At 35.9% G+C, this 25,839-nt stretch overlaps 1 protein-coding gene across 5 annotated transcripts in view; it reads left to right on the forward strand.

Moving 5' to 3' along the window:
- The window catches only part of LOC134534121 (nucleolar protein dao-5-like), a 357,536-nt gene that overhangs the window by 94,142 nt on the left and 237,555 nt on the right, over positions 1–25,839 (forward strand). The window contains exon 1 of one of the 5 annotated variants that reach the window (XM_063372197.1): positions 3,520–3,758. The exons of 3 other annotated variants lie outside the window; for them this stretch is intronic. In XM_063372197.1, the coding sequence (XP_063228267.1) occupies positions 3,703–3,758 (56 nt within the window). In that variant the 5' untranslated portion in view covers positions 3,520–3,702. Of the gene's footprint in view, positions 1–3,519; positions 3,759–16,520; positions 17,696–25,839 lie in introns of those variants that run through there. One more of the 5 variants, XM_063372198.1, reaches the window with a different exon arrangement.

A 25,839-nucleotide genomic window follows, 5' to 3' on the forward strand; every position in this document is an offset into this window, starting at 1 on the left:
GAGCAATGCGTTCAATTTTTATTACAACTTAAATTGAATGAAAAACACAAGTTTTGAATCTTTATTTATTTACAGCTTTATAATTTGATAAAGGAAAGAAAATACAAAAGAAACATTTGTGCATGTTGAACACCACAATTTACTCGGACTTCATAATTCTCTCCAGTCTCCAATATTACTTTCTTGAGTATCCTATTTAAAATTTGAGAACACCTGATTCAGAATATCTTAAGGAACATTAGTTGTTAACAAAAACACCATTTTCAGAATTTTCAATATTTTTCCTTGGTTGAGCACCTACTCTAGAAAATTACCCACTAAATTAACAGGGAAGTAGCATTGCTGAGTGTTTATTGCTAAACACTCCCTAAACAGGTATGTTATACACTCCCATAATAGATATAGAGTTAGTTTTCCTAGGCATGACTTATTCAACAATAATGGTATAATTATAGCAAGTGATATAATACATGGTTCTTACAAGTATACATTAAAAAATATATGTATATATAAATTGGTTCTGAGTTAATTCCTCAAACAAAACCAAAATCAAAAACTGAGTGCCTGCAGGTGCATCCTGAATTCTGATGGTAGGTAATAAAAAAAAATGTATAGTTTTATTGAAACATTGTTTTCATTCAAATTAAAATAGTGGTATCAAGGATGGTAACTAAAGTAAGAACAACTTGTAAAGACAGGCATTTGTTCGTTCTGTCCCACCACAATAATGTTTTCAAAAATAATGACTAGATACATTATGGCCATCTGTGTTTGTGGTTATATTGGATACTTTAAGTTTATTTATCATGTGTGCTTATTGGCTGCATTTGGAAGCATCATTTAGTGCAGACCCTGACATCGGCTAATAATATAATAATCCCATCAGCGACAGTGCTGAAATACCTTGTTACTCATCCTGGTTTACATGATATAGTAGAAATATAAATGTAGGTATTCTAAAAAAATAAAAATACAATGTGCATAAACATAACAAAAACAGCCAAAATACAAGGGTATGCAAATTCTTTGCATTCAAATAACAATTTGAAGAAGTATTACTAAATCAAACTAGCTGCTTCAAAAGCACTAGTATATGGTTATTTCATTTATTGCTCTAAAGTCTAAAGTATCCACCATTCTGTTATTACTAAATTATTATAAAAAACATGTTTTTTCTCACACACATATATCATTTGAAGCAATGGCAAATGAATGGTGTGATGGCTTCTAATCACTAATATAACCCCTGCTTTACAAATAGATTTTTAATGCTAAAACATTTAAAAACAATTTAAAACGTGAATCTTTCCTAACCTATTTCACACACAAAACATAGAATTATGATTCTCATGTTCTAAAATTCTAAAAAAGCAGATAAAAAAATGAGAGTTGCTTGCAACATAGGATTAATAAGTGTTTCACTCTAATATTGTGGGATGTTACATAGGTATTCAATTTGTACAATTCACATCTACTGTAAATTTTTTCAAAGTATTAAGTTTTCATACGCCTAGTAAAATTAAATTAACACTACATTGTGATTATGACTTCTGAGTTATCACGTACATTGCACTGCTGTAATATTTTAATTATAATTTACAATACCTATCATTGCTGTTCAGCATCTTTAAATAATCACATAAGAGACACAAAAAATTAAAAATCAATCCTTGTGAACAGTGCTTAAGTTTATGAGATAGTACTATAATGTGAAAAATATTAAATAATAATAAAGTAAAATAAGATAAGACCTGTAATGCAAAACCTCCCTCAACTCTAAATTACTTTGTGAGAATCGTAACTAATATCATTAACGTAAACCATGTCTTTTAATCAGCTGGTGGCAGCAGAAATGATTGTAAGGATTTAGTACTTGTTTTAGACAACACTAATCTTTGGTCAACACATAATATGTGTTTGGAATTGCTAAAACATCACAAATGTGGCTTTTCTAAAAATAAATAAAATTTTAAAATGGCATTTTGAAATTAAGACTGTAACCCATAAAGAATGCCATTTTTGGCCAATATTGTTTTCCTATCACAATGCCAAAGCATTTAAAATGTAGCTGACCTAACCTAACCAACCTTTCACTTCAATTTTGTAGCACAACTTTGCTTGTTTCTTGGCGTTGAATGTGTCCACGAGTCCGAGACGACACTATTTGCAGGGAGAAAATCATCATCCAAGGAGCCAGAATTGTCCTTTGCTACAGGTACTGCTCCAAAAATCAGAGTTGTCTGGTTCTCGTCTCGAAACTGATTTCTTGCAAAGTGGTTCCCACAAAGGTACGAAGATGTCATACTTTGTACAGCAAGTTTAGGATTCTTTGCAACGCCAGCCCGTTTCTGGTACCTAAAAATATATATTTATACATTGTTAAATGATTACAATTTTATCATAAAACATAATTTACAGGAGTAAAATTTTATGAGTAAAACTTTCAGCATAAAAGTTTTAAAAAATTCTCAGAAATGTTTAATGTGCTGGTGAAAGGACATTGCAATAATTAGAGTACTTCATTAATTAAAGAACTTTTTTTTTATGTAAAAGTGATGTAGATTGCTAAGTGGCATGTTTATTAATGTATTTAAAGTGAAGAGTTTGATTAGGTACAGTCAGTGTCAGTTACATTTGAATGCTATTGTTTTATGCTAGACATAACGGAAAAATGCTTAAGTTAGGTGAAATAAAATGCTTACGCTAGAAAATAGAAGATTTCACCCAACCCGACAATTTTTAATTTCAATGCAACCCACCAATTTTTCCTTTTCATCGAACCTTAAGACAACAGCATTCTTAATGTAACTGACCGTACATAACCAAACCTTTATCTCTAATGTAAATAAAAAAAACATAACTATCAAAGAATTGTTATGCCGGAAATAAAATGTACGTCAAGTAAAGAAGTACTGTGAAATATTGTGTTACCCTCCGACAAAAAGCATTGACGATAAGTACAGAAACATAACTGGGGTGAAGTTAGATTCGAATCTAATACGTTTTCGTACGTAAACAGTTTTCAGATTTTTTGGAAATATTTCCCCCGAAGTTGGTTTAAAATCAACATTAATTCACTTTTCACATGCGTGAACTTATTCTCTATACCCTCTTGAACATACAATCATGAGTTTCACGACAAAATATTTAGTTTTGTTACCTCTCTTTCGAATTCCTATGAAAACGAAATAATTTCGAATTCATGAAATTGGATGGACATCCCAAAGCAGCACACTTCCTACCATCCAAATAATTCTTTTCCATTTCGCTTAAATAGAAAATAAGGTTAACCCTTTTTAACTTAACCTAACATGAAAACCCGCCATTTTCAAATATCAACAGAAATAATAATAATAATAAATCGTTGACATTAAGCGCTCCAAGTTGTCACTCAAGGAAACACAACATCGTGCACAAATTGCACATATAAGTTTCACGGGGCTGGTGTAGTCGTCGGCGGCGCTCGCGCTCCCCGCGAGAGAGAAGGAGATAGGTTTCGGGGAGACCTTGTGTCGTGTGCGGGCAATCACGTACAGCGGGCGTGTCGGTGTGAAGGCGTAGGTGTTGCTCCTGCGAAACAGAGAGGGAGGAAAACAGAAAGAGAGAGAGAGAGAGAGAGTGAGATAAAGAGCGCCAGGTGGGGTGCTGCTTCGCACGTGCCCGAGGTGCCCGATCCTGTCGCCAGACGATGCTTCTCCCTTCATGCACCTTCCAACACGTGCCTGTCCAGAAGCACAGCGGGGGAACAGAGGCCACTTGTAAGTAACTGTCGCGCGTCACAGCTGATTACGAAATCGGCGCCATAGATTAAAATGTCGGGAATGTGTTCCGATACTGTTTTTTTTTTTCATGTTGGCACTTCTTAGTAGCAAAATTGTCACGTGATCTGTTGTAACAACAAAATCGATTTTCGTATTTTTAAAACTTTTATTTTGCAAACAAAGAAGTTGTCAAAATTACGAAATAATAATTTAAAAACTGCCATGTTATTTTTTGCTGTTTTTTTTAAATGACGATAAAGTGTTCAAACCATGTTATTTTAATAAAAGAATGAGTTACTATCACAACAGTTTCAAAAAATTAAAAAACAATGGTTTTATTATTATTGATTAAATCAAAATTATATATTTTTCTATAATTTACTAAAACAAATTTCATTACGGTGTTTATTTATAGTTTATTAAACTTTTTCACATTCTTATTTTAAGAATTATAGATTGATATTTGACATAATCAAGACAACTTCGTTTTGATTTATGTCTATGTGAATTCAGTTGTACATTTCGAACCGCAAACAAATTATTTGTTACAATTGCAAGCTTGTAAAATAACCAAAATTAGATAATGCAAACTGAAAAATTACAGACCAGTTACATGTGTATTACGGCATTGTCTTGTTTCTTCTGCCAGAATCACGTTTTATGTACGCACGCACATTACTGCGTGGTTATCGTATTTACAGGTAATTTTTATAAACGATTTTTGATAGTCGCTGCCAGTTATCTTTTTTTTTTTTTTTTAACCAACTGTAAAATATATGTTGTAAATAATTTTTAGCCAAAAACCTAGTTGGTATACACAACATTAATACAACAAATTTCTAGTGACGAGTAGAGCTTTAGTTAATTCTTTTGTGTTTGAACATGCGTCAAATTAAAGCGCGGTCTCTCAGGTAAAGTTGATAATTTTAATTTTATGACATTACTTTACTCTGAAGGCGTTTTTTTAATTTCTCAATTTTGCATTTGTTGTGTGTTAGCCAGTTTTCTCACCACATATTTAGTAAACATTATTTAAGAGCTGTTAAATGACACACACGTGCGATTATTGCTGTTTCCAACTAGTAAGGTTGTGTTCCTTACCGCTGCAGCTTCAACCAAAGGATCCTTCATTTTCAAGGCTGAACATACGGAGAAACCAGCCGTGAAAGGACATTTAAATTCTCTCCTCACTACATAGCTTGGTATACATACACAAGTAAATTCTTTTTTAGCAGTCAATTGTTTACATTTACAAAATTTTTACTCTCTTTATTTTCCGGCAATTTTTTATTTTATTTTCTCACGTACAAGAAAACAAAAAAGGTTTAGACAGCATTTGGCTGGCTAAGCAATAGACTATTGTTTCATTTATACTAAGGCATATTCTTCAATGGCACAGTAGCGTAGAAGGATCAAACGGAACAGAGTTTCTACATTAGTGCGCAGACGTACGGACCCATACGTATTAGTTCGACAATGCTCAGCTCTTCATTTTACGTTTTTCCGTGCGACCAATTGAAGCCGAGTACTTAGCCGCGGTGGTAGCCATGTTTTCGTTTTATATTCTGAATACGTTAAAAATTGTTTCAAGTATAAGAATATCAAGTATTATATTGTAACTTTGTCGTTTATTTTTATTATGTTAATAAATTATGTCCGTGCCATAATATTCGAAATTAATTTTTTTCTAAATTAAGTAAATACTTCGTAACCTTGAAATGTAATCTCATTGGTTACCATTTGTTACGTTTACGTGCACTGTGGAAACAGCAGACGCGATAGTGAAATGTTACATGAGAACCGGCTCCGTTTACGTGATCCGTCTCTGTTACCGTGCCATTGTAGAACGTGCCTAAAAGATAACGCCACAAACCCCTCAAAGGCATCAAGTTTTCATGAAAGGATGCTTAGCGACTCGAGGCCCGTCTAGAATAGCCCGTGTCCTTATCTTAATGTGAATGACTGTCACATTGTTACAAAAAAAAAAAAAAGCCCTGTCTACAGTTGCGATGTCCGATGTCCGAATCTACCAATTTCTAAAGTAGTCACCAGAGCGCAGTACAATTAGAACGCCAAAATAATTGTATTTTCGATTGTTTTTTCTTTACTATTTTCATGCTTTGTAAATCTGTACGCAGCTACGTTTTGAATATTTATTTAAATTATGAAATTTGTGAGAGATCAGTAATATTTATTTATTCTGGAAGGTAAAAGTAATGTCCGTTACTTTTTGACGTGACAAGGTCTAATAAATCGATGAACGCCGGCTGCACGCACTAAAAAGTGTCCCGTTACGCACATTGTCCCGTTACGCTCATTGTACGCTTGCGCCGCATCTATCTCTCTTCCACTCGATTGGAACAACCATCGATTTGACTTTTTCGAGGCACATTAAACTTGAAACACTCCCATTCGTTTACTACTTTTCCTATCATCGTCCTATCCTTAACAGAATAACACAGATTGGAAGAAGTTAAATAGCAAACATGTATAAAAGTTATAGTTAAAATAATCTCTTCGTTAAAGTAATAAACATATTTGAATTAATGAGTGCAAATGAAAGTAAATTTATCAATTAACTTGTAGATTTCATTTCACTCCTTCTTTATATCCATACAAAATAGTGATAATTCAATAAAAATTATTCAAATTTATTCATAAAAGTATGCAATCATTTCATCAATATTTTTTTATGACGTCACGTTAAACTATCGTCCGTAAACCGACTTTACAGACAACCAATTTTTTTTAACGGGAACAAGAAACAGCTAATATCACGAGTGTTCATTCTTCTATGTTACCAAAGGACACAGATTGGTGCAAAAAGTTCAAGTTGACCGATGTATTCGGACCAGGGAGATTCGGATCACGTGGGCAATCAGTGATCAGTGTCCGTCGGACGAAGTTTAGGATATTGCAAATGTAGACCGGCCTTCATCCTTTCATGATTGGCTTCATCGGCCACTCTGTTGGGATCCTTTAGGCCAAATGGTCCTTTAAAAAATGTATTCGTATACAGAAAATAGTTGCGAACCCTTGTGTAACCTTTTACACCTACTATATTACACTTAGTGAATGTATGTTGAAAATATTTGTGACAAAGCAACCATTTCAAGAGAGCTGTGACAGAAATAGCCCTTAAGTAATAGTAATGACAAAAAAGGTGAAAAAATACTGTGGCATGGGAGACCGAATCTTAAGCTAGAGTCCTAATGCCACGATGCGCACGACAATCTCAGCAGCCAATGAAATACAAGGTCGCCGTGACGTCACCCCGACGGCCCGCAAGGAATGGATTCTATTTCTAATTTCGGCGTGTCGTGCCGCACGACGGAAAGCAAAACGGAAACGGAAACTGAAACATTACAGAACTAAACTTCAAAAATATTTACCTAATTGGTAAATCTTTATGCTGAAAAAATAAAATTTAAATTTACGTGTGGGTACACTTCAATATTTGTAGCTTTCTTTCATCTGTTTATGTCATCGTTTTTATGGTTACCTATTTGTCAAGTGTGTGTGTGTGTGTGTGTGTGTATATATATATATATATATATATATATATATATATATATATACACACACACACATATATATATATATATATATATTTCAAACCAAGATCCTAAATTTATGAAATGTCAGTATTTAATCAAAAATTTTAAGTAACAAGATAATATTTTTTTTTCTTTTCACATTAATGCCCATATTTTCAACAGAACCCTAGACAAACAAAATAAAAAATAAATGCTGGGGCTCCGGGGATTGCCCTGCTCGCTGTCCTGGGTGACAGGACAGGGTCTGATAATGGGGCTCGCGTGCATATTCCTGCTGCTTCGTTGGTATGTGACCCTTTCGCCCATGTGAACGAGCTTTGAGAATTGCATCCAAAGTGCGCCGTCCTGCCCAGGCACACACACGGTGCGCAGAGCTTCAGGAAAAAACAACGCGATTTCAAAACTACACAAGATATCAGAGTGGGGTCTGTTTACGAAAAGAATTTAAGAATTGGCCGAGGGCTGACAAGTAGATCTTTTTCTCTCTCCTGTGGGTTAAGTTTTTTAAACTGTATTTTTTAGATTAGTGTAAAATGGCTAAAAGACGTGGTTTCAGGGTAATTTTTAGGCATAAAACAACCGGTACAGATTCTAAAAAAACACTTACGGGACTTGCATTACATCTTTACCTTCATTTCTATGCCATACAGTTTTACGGTCACCGCTCAAATTTGATAGTTGTCCTATACACGAGTAGACTGCGTGCCAGTACACTGCCTTGCTCTTAGAGGCGATACCGCGCTAGAAGCTTCAGCGAACGTCGCGCTTATCATCCCGCCTCACTAACACATAAACACACCCAGTCTCGACGGGCCCGTTAGATGATGCCAGCCCTCTTGTTGATCTTCCGAATAGTTGTAAATGGGCTTATGGCGATAGTTGAACCAGCCAACTGTTGTCCATATCTTCTCTGTGCACATATAATTGGGAACAGACCACTTGGAATGTTTACAAATTGAAAGTGGATTACAAATAGATTACGAAATATGTGCAAAAAACAAACACATGTCAGGAAAGTATTCCTTTTATTTTTTTATTTTTAATATATACACAATGTTTTAATAGCAGGGCCCTGCGTTGGCCCTTACCATGTTTATTTCCCTCGTGTGTCCAGTTCTTTGGGCATTAATAAGAAAATGGGACTATTTAATAGTTCTTAGCGTGTAGTTTAAAGTGCATGTCTATACCTTTCAGATTTCAGTTGATTTTTTATGATTTTATACAAACAAAAACTTTCAAAAGGTTTTATTTTAGTCTCATCTGACGTGACTTTACCGGAAATCGATTATTAGCATTTATAAAACTAACTCGAGTATTCATTATTTCGAGAGAATGCCATACTTTTATACACAAATTACCATTACATTCATAGGAATTTAAGTTAAAGATTGGATTTAAAAATTTGTTTTAAATAGTTTATTCTTCCAGTTTTCCTGAGGATGGCTAATCCATACCTCCCAGGCCTCCCTATAGGGCTTCCTCTCCAAAATATTTGGAGGCGTGCAGAATTACGTGTCTCAGGAGGGGACGCACCACAACGAAAAATGTTATTGCAGGACTGCCACGAAGGTTAGGTTAGGTAAGGTTAGGTTAGGTACACAAATTCATTCAGTTGTTTTTCATTTTGCTTCTGTGGCCCCCCCCCCCCCCCCCCCCCCAATTCCCCGCATCAACATTTTTCGGCGTTACTGTATTTCGGCGTTGTAGTACACAGCAGTTTTCTAGCTGTCGGCGTTGCGGTCACTTTGGCATTCGGCGTAATGGTATTTGGCGTTATTGTACGTTCGGCGTTGAGGTAACGACCCGTCTCAGGGCCTCGCCAGGTCCGGGGCCTCCATCGACGCCACCTCACAGTGACAACTACCAGCGAGCGCTGTGAGTCGCGTTATCTGCTCCATTGTGGCCACGCGACACCCAGTGACCTTATGGAAGTGGCGCGGGGAAAGTGTTGATTTACAAGCCGTAAACAAATAAGTGAGCGAGTGTTTCAGTGTAACATCTAACCTCGGTAAACGAGCAAATTCGTATGTTCTCACCAGAGAACAAACAATGCGAAACTCGGACACGATATTTAACGTCGTATTCTTTTAAATACTGATAAATATACGCAAATTGTTTTTTTTTAGCTACATTTCTGGACGCGAATCACGCATAGTTTCCGTACCCGCAGCCAGAATTATCTGCCGGAGCAGCTGCGTCGACTACATATCGAATCATTCGATTTGCGTATAGAAATTTTAAACTATGTATTGAGACCGCTCCGATAAAAGCGAACAAGACTTAAAAAAAAAAAAAAAAAAAAAAAAAAAAAACTAAATCCCCGGCTTTGTATGTATCTGATTTTCGACAAGGAAAACTTAGCATTGACGCATATTTAGTCAATTCGTGCTTATATCCGCACACCGTTGCCATATGTACGAGACATTCTGGTATCTTGCTCATATCATTGATGGTACCTATTCTACATTATAGTATGGTACTCTATCAACACTTATATGTATTTATTTATTCATTTTAAAAATTGTCGGTATGTTACATAGATCAGTAATTCCTGCTTTAAATAAAAATTATCACAATATCTGCATATGTAAATCGCATTAAAAAGTTAACCCAGCTGCAGTCTATGGGTCGTGGTGGGCGTGTGCGATGCACTTGGTGTTGCAAACGGGCCTCTGAGGAAGATGTGCGGGCAGGTCGTTCTGGCAGCCTCGCTCCGCACACCGTTGCCAGATGTACGAGACGACATTCTGGTATCGCTCTCATGTCATTGACGGTATTCTACGTTATAGTCTGGTACTCTATCAACACTTTTTATGTATTTATTTATTCATTTTAAAATTTTGCAACTTGTTCCTAAAACGTTTTTAAAAAATATATTTCATACGCCGTGCAATATTTAATAATTTAGGTATTTAGTAAGATGAAAATTTAGATCAGAATTAAGTACAGTAAGGTATGCTTGGTCTGACTTATCACCATGTTGGTAATATTTTTTTCTTAACATGACTGCAAATTGAAAGCAATTTATCACTATACCTCTTTTGCAATTTCTGTTGGTAGCATGTATTGTCTCCAGATATTGCTAAACGTCGATAACTGAGAAAAGTCACGTAAATGATCATAATTATTAACATTTGCGTGACTTTCTACCGCTATCATATATCAGTTAACAGTGGCGTGTCCAGACTTTTTGAGGTACGGGTCTATTTATTTATGCGGGGCCCTCATATTTTTGAGAGGGGTCTTGCCGCGGGATGCAAGGGAGGAGGAAGGAATTTACTTAGGGAAATCCGAAAAATGAAATCTTTAAAACAACATTTTTAAGCCAATCTGATACTTGAATTTTGGAAATTGTTTTGTAAGTTTTGTTGAGAAATGTTGATTTTTTTTTCCCGTGAGAAATTGTACTCAGGTTGATTTTGTAAATTCCAGCGATCCAAATTCCGGTGAAATCGAGTCATTATGAGCCATTACGAACTTTGAAAGTTTTTCTAAAATTAAATCATGAAATTGACATCTTAAGGGTCCAGCACTTGAAATTAAATGCCAATAACAATTTAATTCTTCTTTTTCCCTTTAATGTTCAAATTTTTTCACAGGAAATTGGAATAGAAAAGAAAAGCAAAATGAAAAGCGCCGGCCTGCGCAACTCTGGAGTTGTGACAGAACATGAAGTGCATGAGATCTAACCTAGTAATTTTACAAGCATAGTTTTCAGTTGGTGGTAATGATACGTTCTTTAAATACATCGTACCTTCTATTCCACTTAACCATAAAGTTAAAAATAATTTTAGCTGTGTACATTTAAGCTAATGTTGTTATGTGAGGTAATTGAATAAGGGAATTCAAAGTTAAATGAAAATATATTTAATAATTTAATTACAGAAAAAAAGAGCTTATTACAAGTAGGTACTTAACATGTTTTAGTACTTTATTTTTTTTATTTTATAATTTTAAGAATTATTATTGGGCTCATGTTTGGTTAATAATGTTCGCAGGCTTTCACGGCCATTGTCTGAAGTAGCTTGGCTTCTGGGTTGTAGATGTGTCCTAGGCGAATAATTCACCGACGTTTCGGTCGACATTGCAGTCGCCATCATCAGGGAGCAGTTAGTTACCTACGCCTAGGACACGACTACAACCCAGAAGCCAAGCTACCTCATGTTTGGTTGTCGTGACGCCTACCCAGGCACGCACACGGTGTGCAGAGCTTCAGGAAAAACCACGCGATTTGATAACTGCTCTAGATATCCGAGTCGGGTCTGTTTACGGAAAAGCATTTAAGAGTTCGCTGAGAGCCGATAAGTGGTTTTGTTTCCGGATCAAATTTTTAAACTGTGTTTTTGGACGAATGAATATGGCTAAAAGGCGTGTTTTCAGAGTAATTTTTAGGCGTAAAACAATCGGTACAGATTCTTGAAAGCATTTTAGGGACTTGCACCACAGCTTTATCTTTACACTATATGTTACGATCACCGCTTAAATATCGTATTTGCCCTATGAAAGACGAGAAGACTGCGCGCCAGTTCAGAGGCAGTATCGCGCTAGAAACACCAGCAAGCGTCGCACTATCATCCCGCGGACCCTTTAAGAATTATCTGAATTGTAAGCCGCGTTCATAATAATAATAATAATAATAATAATAATAATAATAATAATAATAATAATAATAATAATAATAATAATAATAATAATAATAATAATAATAATAATAATAAGTTGTCCGCACTTATTTCATCACGATACTTTTTTTTTTCCGGCGCATGCGACATTATGGCACAGCGGCGCGATATTTGTGGCACGCGCGGCGCGGATGAACGCGACGTGGCAACGCCGCGCGCGTGACGTCACCGTGACGTGTGCCGGCGGGAAGCCCGTGACGTCACGCGCGCGGTCGCGACTTGGAGCCCCGACTCGTAGCGGCTTGCAGCGCCGCTCGGCGGTTCGTTCATGCGCCGGCGCACGCGCTCTGCACCAGATGTGCGTGACGTCATGGCGCGAGCGTGGAGCCTGGGGTCAGAGACGTCACAGAGCATTAGGCTGGTGGCACGCTGTGTGTTCCTGCCGCTGCGGAACTCAATACACGCGTTCATATTTTTGAATAATTTTTATATTTACCCTCATCCCCGAAAAATTGTTTTTTGTATCCGCCACTGATTCTTTCGTCAGATTATCTTGAGTGCAGAACGCAGGTCTTTCAACAATGAACTTAAAACACTTGATGCTCTGCTTTTCAAACCAGGCGAAATATCATACGTTTATTTACTTTTTAAAAGTGTTCGTTGACAGCTAAGTCATCATAGATCGTTAACACACGACAGGGATATTGGGGAAGCAACCGATCATGGATTGTTACAACGGAACATTCCGCAGGATTTGCCTGGGCGTGTGTTTCAGGAAGCCACGGGAGTACTAAATCAAGTTGGCCGTACCGGTGTTCCAACTCGCATTTTTGGGGGGTAAACGTTGTTTGGACAAAGGGAAATGTGTGTCATGCGCATTTACCTCAACTGCATATCCTCTAGCCCTCCACACAATACTATTTAACGACCATTGTTACTCGACCATAGAAGCATATAGTTGATTCGTTTAGCATTTGTCAAGTTTGTTGGTGCTGTACTAAAATCCGCAGAAAAATACAAATTTCGTGGAATGTTGTTTTAATATTAAAAGCTTGCTTAATTATTGCACTGAAAGAAGAAAGAAGCTGTGAAACATGTTAATTGCTCGTCGTTGGTATTCTACTAGCCAGTGAATGAATGTGGCAAAGTATAAAATGTAAATAAAACATTTATTCCAGACTGTCATGCCTACACGCAGTGCGAGTCTTTGTGTTAATTATAGACGAGAAGTCATATTATGAAAAGTTTAACTTATGAGGTTTAAATAAAATGAACTATATATATATATGTATATTATATATGCGCAATCTGCTAGCAAAAAATAACAAATATGCCAAAACATTGATTTTGAAACATTACACAATTTTTTTTTTTCCGTCTATAACTATGAGCAATTTTTGGTTTGTTCACGTTGGACTAGTACAAGAGATGATGAAAACAGAGCCGTCCCAATACAGTTCTGGCAAAAACAAATGTCTTGGTACGTTTTTGTATTGTTAGCCTAGTGATTTAATGGCACGCTGGAATGATTGTTCTGCAAGCCCAGAGACGGCTGGCATCTCGGACTGTGTCACGCCGTCGTGTGTTTAAACAACAACAACACTCTGTGTCCGGACAACAGATAGCAGGCGTCTGCGACAAGGGTCAAGCTGTCTTCTACTGGCGCTCCTCGAGCCATCATGGAGAGAACGTCTCCAAACCAGTGACGTAGGTATGTGTTGTCCGTTGAGGGCGGGGACGTTGTTTAAGGGTGGGGGGATCCGGACCCCTCCCTTACAGGATTAAAAAAAAGAAATAGTGATGACAGAATAAGAAATTTATAGCAACATAATTACATAAGGTTACAGGGAGATTAATTAGGGAGTAGGGGGTTAGGTAATTGTAATCCTTAGTGGGCTGCAAGAATGTGTTTCCAAGTATGCCCTTTTGCACATGTATTACTTGTAACCGTGTATTTAATACAAACTTGTCATGTGTGCTTCGTGTAAAAAAATAACGTTAGTATACATGAATTTATGACGTGTTGTTAACTTAATTTTCAAACAATTGACTAAATAAAAAAGGATTTAGAACAATTTAATAAAAATGTAATAATAAGTTAAGTTGTATTTTCTCGAGCTATATATAAAATAGGATGTTGGTATGTATGACGTCGATAAACTCCGACACCGTGTGACCGATCGCCACGAAAGTTAGCAAATCGAAGTGTTTTTTTTTTTTTTTTCACGGAGAAGATTTTTATGCTAACTTTTTTTTAAACTCGCCGCTAGATGGTGCTGTAGGCCATAAACTTCTAAACCGTTCAACCGATCGCCATGGGTATACAGAAAATCATAGATCATGGACACACAAACAGCAATTATGTGTCATTTCTCTATTTCCAACACACTGTCATATAGTGCTATCCATTTTGCTTTAACTGGCTGACATGTATCACCCTGTGTTCAGCCCAGACAACGCCGGGTACTGCAGCTAGTAATTTCTAAAATTTCTATGTATTTTACTTCTAAAATTTTACTGTACCCTAATATTTTTAGTATGATAGTTATATTGAAAACCCAATCATAAAGGAAACATACTCATAAAAAATGATATAATAGATGTACTGGACCTCCTCCTCCACAAAATACTGGCCACGGTCCGCCCATTTTTATGAAAGTCAACACTAGCGATACTTACGTCACGAGGCTTAAAAAATAGCAATGTATCAAATATGTACTATTTATAGTAAAATGTACCTCATTATTATCATAGAATTGGCCAAATACTTTATATAGATCAGTACGTGGCATTTGTATATAATTGGTGTGATTAGAATTTGGTTTCATCCCACCGTGTTTTTTTTTGGTGAAGAAACTTTGTTTTCATTTCACTGTCATGGCACTGAAACTTTACTAATTTATTTATTTATTTATTTATTTATTTATTTATTTACGAACAAAATAAATCAGTGGGCAGGTTTACTATTTTTCCGTGTTTTTATACAGTACAATAATAAAAAAAAAACTTAATTTAACACTGAATATTTTAAAACATATTATGTAACACTATTTAAAGAGAAATTTAATACAGAAAATGTATTTACAACCCTATAACATTCAAGAAAAGCCAGTAAAATTCTTAAAAAGTTACTTAAAAAATTAATCTTTTTTAGTTTGTTGAGCATTTGCAAATATTATATTCTGTTTCTGAAAGAGTACATAGCCCTTATCCCATCATTTAGCTACGCCACTACTCCAGATAGTAGACTGACACTATGCTCTATGCACTATTCACAATGACTCTATGTGGCGAAACCTGTCCGGTTTAACGGGATGCCAATATCTCATGTGCCAAGAAAACTACTTGATACTTTTTTTGGTTTCATATTAGGCCTTTATATTGCCACTGATAGCATTATTGGAAAGATTACAATTTGCGGTGACGATTAAAAATAACAATAAATAAAGACCTGTGTTATTTATAGTTGGTATGGGGTTCTTACTTCAATCATTGATATTAGTAATTCAACTAGTTATCACGTATTGATAATTTATATTTGGGGAAAATAAAATTAATTGCATAAAATTAGTATTGTAGAACACCAAAATGATTGCACTTTGTAACGAATTACGCTATTAAAATGAACAAGCCAGTACGTACTTATATTTGCTGCATGATTAAATGTTTTTACAAAATTTAAATGTCATGCAAGAAAAGGCAAGTGACTTAACTTCGCCACAACAAGAAAACAAAAATAAAATTTAAAAAAAAACTTGAAAAAGATTCCATTTACATCGAATTACGGTAAAACGTATCTAGGCCTAACCACGTACTTACAATTAAGAAAGTGACATTTATTGTTATTGATATAGTAGTTATTGTTGTACGTAGATAAAGTCCTATTGTGTCTAGCCACTATAATAATTTTTATTCTAATGAATGAATGTAGGAAAGTATCCATATAAATACTTATTACAAAATGGGCGCGTGTACTTATGTACGCGCGATAGAAGTTATACTTACGTGGCGTAATAAAAAACCTACTTTAATTTTTCATGTAAATAATTAATAGAATATAATAATAAAATGACTGGATTAATATTATAAAATATGATTGGTAAAGTTTAAATTCAATCTAATTAAACAAATTAAATAAATCTTAGAAGTTAATATTAATATAAACACGTGTATAAATTTAATTATTTAATTTAGTAAAATAATCGAGATATATTTTAATTTTTAATGAAAATTAATAAATATGAAGTTTATTCTAATTTATTGATATTAATTATTTATTAAATATTGTAATAATTTATAATGCAAATAAATTAAACATACGGGAACACAACCTCACTTATATCATTAAATATATATTCAATGCTTATATCAATACTCTTGAAAACTTTTATAAACTGATGTTCACAAGAAATAATTTTTTTTTAATGCTATGGAGCAGTATTCAGTATCAATAATTAAGGTATAATATTTAAAAGCATAAATATATATATAATTTTTATTTAAATGTAACTTTTTTTTTATCCTGTGTAAATTTCGTTTCATGGTGCGTGCGCATTGTAAAAATTCACTCTCATCATTTTTTACATAACGTGCCTAAAAAAGTATAACTTCTAAAATTATCAGCAGTGAATGTAACGAATTTTTGCTCGAAAATATTGCGTGTTATTTTAACGGTTGTAAAATTTCAGTAAAAATTAATTTTTGTTTGTGCCGTAGTATTGTGAAGCATATAAAACACATTTTCTTGTAAATTTGTAACTATGATCTTGCTTAGCGTGATTTTCTTTTTAGTTTACACGTTGCACATCTAAATGTCAATAAATTATATTATTATGGATAGGAAAATACCGTCGTTAATGCATTGCTTACAGAATAGCGTAGCAGTGCATATAATACGATTCCTTTTTTTCTGCACGCATTAAGTATTTTCCGGGAGGAACAGGTATACGTAGCCATAATGGATCTCGTTTTCAGGTAGAGCTTTTTTTTTTTTATTGTGCCTCTCCTTTACAAATAGAATAGCCGTCTGCCTCAGCCGAGCTTTGTGTGGTCTTGAGAGTTCACAAGGCTGACGCTAGAGCGGCGCTGCGTGTCCCATCTGTCGACGGTTCGGCGACAGTCGATTGTCCATTGCAAGCCAAGGACGATAGCAACATGGCTTCCGCAAGTTGTTTGACAGAAAACACGATATCTCTGTGCTTCTTGGAGTGTGTAATTTGCAGTTGGTAACCATAAGTGCGGAGTTATTTTGAATTGTGTAGAATGCGATAGTGAATAATTGTGAACCATGGCGCTAGAGTTTGGTTGAAGATAGTACAGGAAGTGAAGGTGTTTATACTTTTTGTATGTGTTGGAAACGACCAGAGATAGAGGTCGTTTTCAAACGTGCACGGGAAATCTTTCGTAACATGTTCCTTATGGTCTGTTCCACTTGGACTTGAAGGGGTTTCAGGCAGCTGACCTGCAATTGATAAAGGTCTACACTGCGTTCGTGCAAATCGTAATGATACAATAGTAATTACTATACATTTTGTGGCAAGTGATGAACAGGTGATATCGCCAATTATTGATAAAAGCAATGGTAACGGTAAATTGTTACATTTTCGAAATAGAGTTCACATAACTTCGTGAAAAGTGGAATATTAGAAGTGAATTCGGTCTATTATGAGAAGTAAATTGTGTTGGTGTCTGTTATTTTCTTCGTTACGGCAACTTTGGATTTCATTCGCATGTTGCAGCATATGAAAAGACCGCGGTAAGTTAAACTTTTTATTACTTGAATGTGATGGCATGCATTTTTTGTGTTTATAGTTGAGTGAGAAGTAATGTTGGAGTTTATAGTAAAGAAACATCGGGCATGGTTACTAGTATAGATGCAATGTAAGGTAGGTACTGTATTACGCGAGGTCATGTTTCGAGCATGAAGCTAGCATTAAATTTCTAAGAAAATCAGTTTTACTTAAATGGTTAATTATAATCTAAATAAATGACAATTTAATTGTGGTGTTTATTATGTCCATTGTTGCAAAATTTCAAATAAGCCTAGTAATTATTTTTAGACTTAACGAATTTTCATTGAAATTACAGGAATTAGCCTAATATTGAGTTTTGTAGTTAAATATGCATAAGTTAAGTATGCATATTTGAGTGATACTACACGAGCAACATGTGACATTGCATTGAGTAAGGTAAGGATGCTGAAGCTCGAAACCAGCAAGTCTTATAGCTCGTCTTAATCTTTACAATGACAACCATTGTTGCCAATTACGCTCCTTATCGTGGCGGTGATTGTTCGACAAGCAAACATGTATCCACTTATTTTGTCCTAATTTTCTTTCTGTCGTCCGTGGTGGTCTTGACGTCAGCTGCTAGTTATCACATAGATTAGTAGGTGGAATTCGCGATTATTGTTGCATGGACTAATGTTTTAAATGCCAGACAAGACTAAACGTGTGTTTGCGGTCGATAAGTGTCAGCCGAAAACCAAGTACCATGTTGGGCTTTGTATTGTTGGTATTACTGGTAGTATTTAAACTGCGCGCCAAGCTTCTGCAAATATGAAGGTATACAAAAGGATGCCAATATTTATTTGCCAAAAACGGGAAGTATGTATCGTAGAAAGAAACAGTGGCGGACGCAAAAAAAAAGAGGGGGGGGGTGAGAATATAGCCCCCCCCCCAACCCAAAGTTATGATAAAAGTTTGTGATATTTTGGTGGAGACAGTATGCTATTTTTGGTGACGCAGGCTGAGCTGTCAACGCCTGTGACCAGCTACACAGGAAGTGAGATGAGATGTAATAGTCCACACACCTTGTTTTTTGAAGTAAGATTTTTTGAATACACGACTTGTAATATTTTCCAGAATTTTTTTGTGTATAAACACCTTAGCTCTCGGTATACGGCATCTAGTATCTAGTAGGAGTAATTTCGTGAATGGAACGGAAATGTGTAAAGACGGTGCTGCCATCTGTGGAAGTCTCAGAAATCTCAAAAAAAAATAGCGGTACCGCGTGATTCATCTTTATGAATTGCTTTTGTGAATATCGCATAATTTACACCCCGCATAGGTATTAAATAATAAAACTAGATAATTTGCAGCTATCCTTTATTACTTTGTTATAATTTAATCGTAACCATAAATAACTCAATACGCATTACAATTTTGACAATCCTTCGTTAACGTTGAAATGTAGAGATAGCGCTGCGTTCATACTGTACACACACAATAATTTGTTAGTCTACATGTATTCGACGCCACATTGAATAAAATAATTCCGTGATAACATATTTACTGTTCAATTTTTAATTGTTGAACCAGCTCAATAAGATTATGGCCTGTTTGTAGGAAGTATTTATAGACTGGTTTCAGTAGTTTAAGTAAAAACAAATATATGCACATATACTTAGTGTGATAATATGTGTTTTAAAATGTTTCTGCAACTTTTAGTTTGAGATGAAAAGATAGAACCAAGATAGCGCCGCTTTTGTAATGCTTTAGAGAACCAACAACATTTTTAATATCTTTTGACGCCATGTTTGTTCCAACACAATTTTTCTGGCTAAAAGTTTACAGGCATTTTTAAAGTTGCTATTATATCTTGTTATGAATACAATAAAGTTTTCTTTGGCACACCAATACGCCTATTACATCCTCCGATGTTTGCGAAAGTTAATATTTACGGGTGCATGCTGTCACACCTCACACGTGGGTTTGTGATCTTTGACGACTTAGGCTCGTGGCTATAGCAGTTTCTGCATGCATTCGCATTGGACTTTCAACCTGTTAAATTTCTGTTGTGTAATGCGCGCTTATTTCATTGCATTTCTAGTGCATACTTAAATTTCACCCTCAATTTGCCTAAATAATTATCTCTAAAACGCAGGCTATGATAATTCCTGTCTAGGGGGAAATGTCACAGGTTCAGCGTTCAGGCATTTACATGCTATGCGTTCGGTACTCCTGTGCGGCTAACCCTAAGACCATATTGTTAAACATAATTATATTTAGGTTTTACAAAGGGGAAAAGTATTTTACCGCTTTTCCATAAAATACTTTTCGTATATTTATCTTGCTCGGCATTATTTGAAAAAAATCTGCGTTAAATTTCGTGCCCGAGTTTCATATTATAAGTGTATTTGCAACACGAGAACACGTGAATTTGCAATCTAACATGGTTAAATGTTTACACATCATTGGCAAGTACTGAAAGACTAGCTCGACATTTTTTTTTCTTTTCTTCCACCCCCACCCTTTATGCGAAAAAACAATTCCTCTATCCACATCTGGAAAGAAGCAATTTGGAACCGGTGTTAAAAATGTGTTTAAGCTACTAAGGCTTCCAATTACCGTACCTTACATTGTTGAGTAAGTGCTTTTAGTACATGTTTTTTTCTACATCTATCACAGTTTCATTTGAAGACTTCAGCTGGTTTTATTATTTATAACTGAAAAATTATTAACTTACGTATTATTTTTCTCTTATTTTTTTTGTTAAGTTGTCGTTTGGAAATTTTTAGACTTTGATACTTTGTTACGTTAGGCTTACGATGTGTAGACAATGTGATTTTTTTTCTATCAACAGTGTACAAATTCGCCGTGTTGATGATCTCAGTTTTCTGTGTTTAAAATGTGTGAATTCATGCGTCACAAATAAACGCCACATGCAATTAATTTGTCGCTTTTTGTATATGATGAGACCAAATACGTAGCCAAGACGCTCTTTTGTTACTTTGGTCACAAAGCTTTAAATATGTTATTCGAAACGAGGTAGGCGGTAGAGAAAAAAAAATGCGGGAGACGTCTCTACAGAGATGTTTCATTATGTTAGTGTACCTTTTAAGTTCCGTAAATTAAATACGCATACTTGTCCAAAATTTTAAAATATTTTGACCGTAACTTATTTTCTTGTTGGTTTATGTGCGTAGTTGCCAAAGCCATTTTATAACACTCATTTTGAGGTTGGTGTTTAGAAAGCTGGAGGAGCACGCCATTTCTTCTAATTACTGCGTAAAATCGCCGCGAGTTACCGTTGCTTAACAGCCTTCCACGATTAAGATAAAACGTTCAAAATGATCAAGGAAATAAGTACTACGGAATTATTTTACTTTGATTTATTGCCAGGATAACAAAGAAGCATGGAAATAGTCAAGTTGTGGCGGATCAAGAAGCATTGAAAAAAGTGGTAGGGAGAAGGCGGCGCCCTCCCCCCTTTTTTTAAATATTGTTTCCCCTCCCCCCTAACACCAACCGTGGCGTGACTGGGGATCGGTACCAGTCCCCAGGCCTATCAACCTATTTATCTTGCAACCAAACCTCAAATAGTAGTGGCCTGTAATGAATGAACCTGAACCGATTGGTTTGAAAACCTAGAGGTCGTCAACTAAATTCTATCATACATAGTGAAGTAATAATCTTATTAATGTCGACATACTGCATAGTGTAGTTTTACGAAGGAAAATTTAATGTTGTCGTTTGTAGTCTCGTTAATTTCATAGGATTGAAATTGTATGAGCAAGTTAACGGTACATAGTTGCCTTAAAAAATAGTATTAATTGTTGTACAGTTAGCATATCTTAATTAAATATTTTGTTTATGAGCCAGAGGTTTTCATAATAAATTATAGACTCTGTAATAATAATTTATTTTTATACTAGCTAATAAAGTTTAATATCTTACTATTCAGTTTATAGTGCTATATCGAACTTTCTTGTACCCATGCATTTTATTTGAAGGATCACTTCGCCGGTCCTGGTGGGAGCGGAGAGCTGATTGGCGGGCAGATGGTAGAAGATTAGGCTAATAATACCTGCAATAAGGGCTGTGGTTCATCTGCTGCGTTAGTTACATTGATATGGTGGAAACTGGTTTAACGTAAGGGGAATAGATGGAACATTCTTGAAGCTATTTTTTTTTGCAAACGGATTATGCCAAAGCCCAGCGGTCACAAAAGTAAAACGATACCACATTGGCCTTCGAAGTGTTCGAGTTTGTTTCGCAGGATAGTTAAACGATAACACGTTAATCGAAACTTCGATGTGTTCATGAACTGTTCCTAGTAATGATAGGGGTCTTTTGTATGGATGCTAGAAGTATTGAAACGCTTTTATCCGAATCGGATAACATTTATTCTTTTAAACGTCAGCTTGGCAAGCTAAATAAAAAAACCCAAAACCGTGAAGGGGGGTGGGGTTGGGGTTTCTCGCACAATCGTTCAGTCGAGTTTCACTCCGCTGGTGACCTGCCGTAGAGTGAACAATTTACAGAAACAGCGGCAACTGCACAGCCACTGGAAAGAGTTGAATGTGCAATGATCGAAAAAACGAGATTGATCTCAAGCCTTGATCGAGCACTTCCTTTGCGCTCTCGCCTTGTGCAATTTTTCATTCTTCTCATGCATGTAAACACGAACTATTTCTGTAGCAGCCTGCTTCAGTTCTAAGAAAGGGAATGTATAACATAATTTTTGCATCTCATCTGGTAAACGTTCTTTACGGCAGCTTTGCGTTATGTTCTGACTGCTGCGTGGGCCATCACACTGCCAATTTTTAACGCTTTTGCAGTGATGGCAACATTGAGAGCTGTAAATGGTATTTTTCTTTCCTTTGTGGAACGTTTGAGTGCGCTTCAGCGCATGTTAATAGCTAGTAAGTGGGAGTTCACTTTGTCTTCTTCTGGCATTAGGACTTCAAATCGGATCAAACCGCCGTTTTATTTTTGTTTGTACGTTTCTGTAAACATTTATGCATTACTTGGCTGTTAGATAAAAAAATTAAAATATAATTTTATATTTTAATTTTTAGTTCATTAACGATAAAAACTTTTTTTTTTAGTTTTTTAAAACTTAAGTTTGTTAATTTTTCGCTCATGGATCGCAGAGGCATGTGTGATTTGTTAAATGTTAGGATAAGTTTACCAAAAAAATCTTTTACTAATTAAAACAATTAAATAATTATTTATTTCTATTACTGATATTAATTAAAAAAAAACCTAGCCTAACATTCTAATTAAACTAACAATAACTCTCGTACATTCAAAACTACACTAACTACAGTATACTCAAACTAGCTTTATAACATTCGAAAGTCACTAAAGTTCTTAACACTAACTTTATTCTCGAATATCCCAAATTAATTTTTTTAAACTTTTATTTATGTAACTGAATCCTAAACCTATTAATTAGGGCTCTCCCTCTTCTGACTCCAAATTTGTTACGATTTAATAATGTTGTGGGGAGAACTGGGTTCGTAAGGGACAGCCCAATTAAGTTTTGTTACAGTTTTATTGATTACTAATATTTACATCATTAATAAATAATCTTACTTAAAAATACAAAATCATCAATTACTCGCACTTAAAAAAAAATAACTCTCGTCACAAACTCCGTCGCCGGACTCATGCCGCACTCCTCCTCCTAGAACTGACGAGAGCAGCTGGGGCGAGTCGCGTCATCCCGCACCGACCCGGACGCCCGAAGCGTCGAGAATAGCGTCGTTCGCTCACGCCAAGGCGCGCGGAATTCCCAAGGCCGCTCAGCGATGGATAACGGCGCCGAGGCAGGACTTTGCGCGGGGTTGCTGGAAAAAAAAAGGGGGGGGGGGGTAACGACGACCCTTGTAATCCGTCCAGGCGCGCGTGGCATGCCTTGTTACGTCAGCGGGCCGCACGTGGCCGTGCAGGGCTGCCAGCCAGCCAGCTTAGAACCTGGCATCGCGGTCTGTTCTCTATGTTCACGGATTTTCTCATGAAAGTGTTGTCCAATTTGCGATTTGAAAATATATTTTGGTTCTTAAATAACTTCTGAATGTGGGTAGTCACGTCTGAACCATAGTAAGCGAGTGAAAACAATATCGTTAAAATAAGGTGAAATATATGGATTTTTTTAAAAATATTATAAATGCGACGATGGAAAAAATTTCATTGGTGACATTCGACTTTTTTTTTTTATTGCTCTCGGCATGAACACACATTTCAGGTGGTATTTATTGCAACGGTGCTACCTTATATACCACACGTGTATCAGCTGGTGGCTTGAAACGAATACGAGGTTAGCGATGTAATTTGAGTGTTAAATAATGTGAAATTTAGTGGCTAGATTTTCTTTAAACATATCTGGGTGTGTTAGGAGCCAAACCTGTTTAGAAAGAAGTTTAACGTAAACAATATTTGAGGTTAAGTACTCTTACCACTGTACTTTTATATTATTTTACTCCATGTTTAAATGAAATAATTATTAAACAAATTACAGATAGTTTAAAATCCTTGAAAGAAAAAAAATAAAATCTAAAAAATAAATATTTTATCGAAAAAATAGTAATATTTAACGCATCCATTAAATATTTAGTGGTTGCTTTCCTTTGACGTCTCTAAATTTTACTGTGGCTTAGAAGTCTCGCGGATAATGTTTGCTTGCTTTTGGCGTCTTTAAATTTTAGTGCGGCTCACAAGTCTCGCGGATAATAACGAAACACACACACTGCATTTTGGTGCGTAATCACCAAATATGTCATGTGTTCGGTAGAGCGTGGATAATACCGAATGTGTCTGCGAGTGCTCGCAATCAACCCGCTGGCCTCTTCACGTCTTACCCTCGTTTCTCCCCCACAGAGCAACCACCCTCGACTAAGTGAGTTGCGGGAAGGCTCGATGGAAGGTGGGGATGCGACAGGAAGTATCGCGTTATTGTGAACATTCGGTTTTAACCCTCGCTACAACAGAAAATAAAGTTTGTATTTAATCAATGCTTGCAGGGAGATAAATTTGTTTAGTTCTAAGTTAACATTCAATGTAAAATTATTTACTTTGCGTAACTGAGATTTAAAAGATAAATTTATCAAACAAATGCTTAAAAATTCAAGAAAAATAATATTGTAAGGTATTTTTATAATTGGGAAGTTTGTTGCGTCCGCCATTTTTGTCGCACTGACGTCGATGTTTCGAACGTGATTGGTTAGAAACCTTAGCATCGCCGCCGTCGTGCTACTGTGATTCCACCATGACCTTGAACACTTACGAAGCTCCATGAAATTTGAGTTAGTTCAAAGTAAATTCACCACACGCCAGTTCAGAGGCTAGTTCATCCAAGCTTATACAAGCAAGTACGTGCGAATGAATTATATCAGCTAGTCACGATATTGAAAGATATTTAAACTAAAAGCGTTCAGATGTACCGGTATTATTTTTGTCACTTGTACTTTTATATCGAACACCTCGTTCAACCAATTGTGGGAGACTAATGAATATTTAGGTAAAATTAGTATACATTTCCGGTATGAGTGTAGCGGAATAAGCATTAGGCAGCCCCTTAATAAACATTGTGCTAAAATAAAAGTTATATCCCTTCCTTCATATATTTTATGTTTGGGATTAAAATAAAATGCTAGTAATATTTTATAAGAACACGTATATTTTTTCTCATATTAATTGAATTTTAATAAAATTTATGCTGGATGAATTACCTAGGTCACAAATGATTAACACAGATACTGTTCGTTTGCTTTGCGGTATACGACCTACTTGTAGGTTATCGCCTGTTAGTTTTTCTGTATATGTTCTGATCACTACCTACTCTGGTTTTACGGTGTACGCTCTGATCGCTACTGAACCTTCCTGCTGTAAAGCAATTTCACTTCATAAAACTAGGGAACACGTCAAAAATTAATCGAGGCTTTTGGGAATGGTTGGTATAGCGTGTACCGGGTCGAGTGGAGGATAGCGTTCGCCGTCAACGTCTAGTTTGTGTGTTAAGGGGGAAAGGGGAGGGAGGGAAATACCCGCGGCCCTGGGCCGACGGCGCTGCGTACGTCGCGTCGTCGCAACAACAGTTCATGCAGCGCGGCGATGTGGCAACGCTGTCAACAGCGGCCGGAGATGAGTCGTGTGGGCTTCCTAATTGGCGGGC

The sequence above is a fragment of the Bacillus rossius genome, chromosome 7 (genome assembly GCF_032445375.1).
Source record: "Bacillus rossius redtenbacheri isolate Brsri chromosome 7, Brsri_v3, whole genome shotgun sequence".
NCBI lineage: Eukaryota > Metazoa > Arthropoda > Insecta > Phasmatodea > Bacillidae > Bacillus > Bacillus rossius.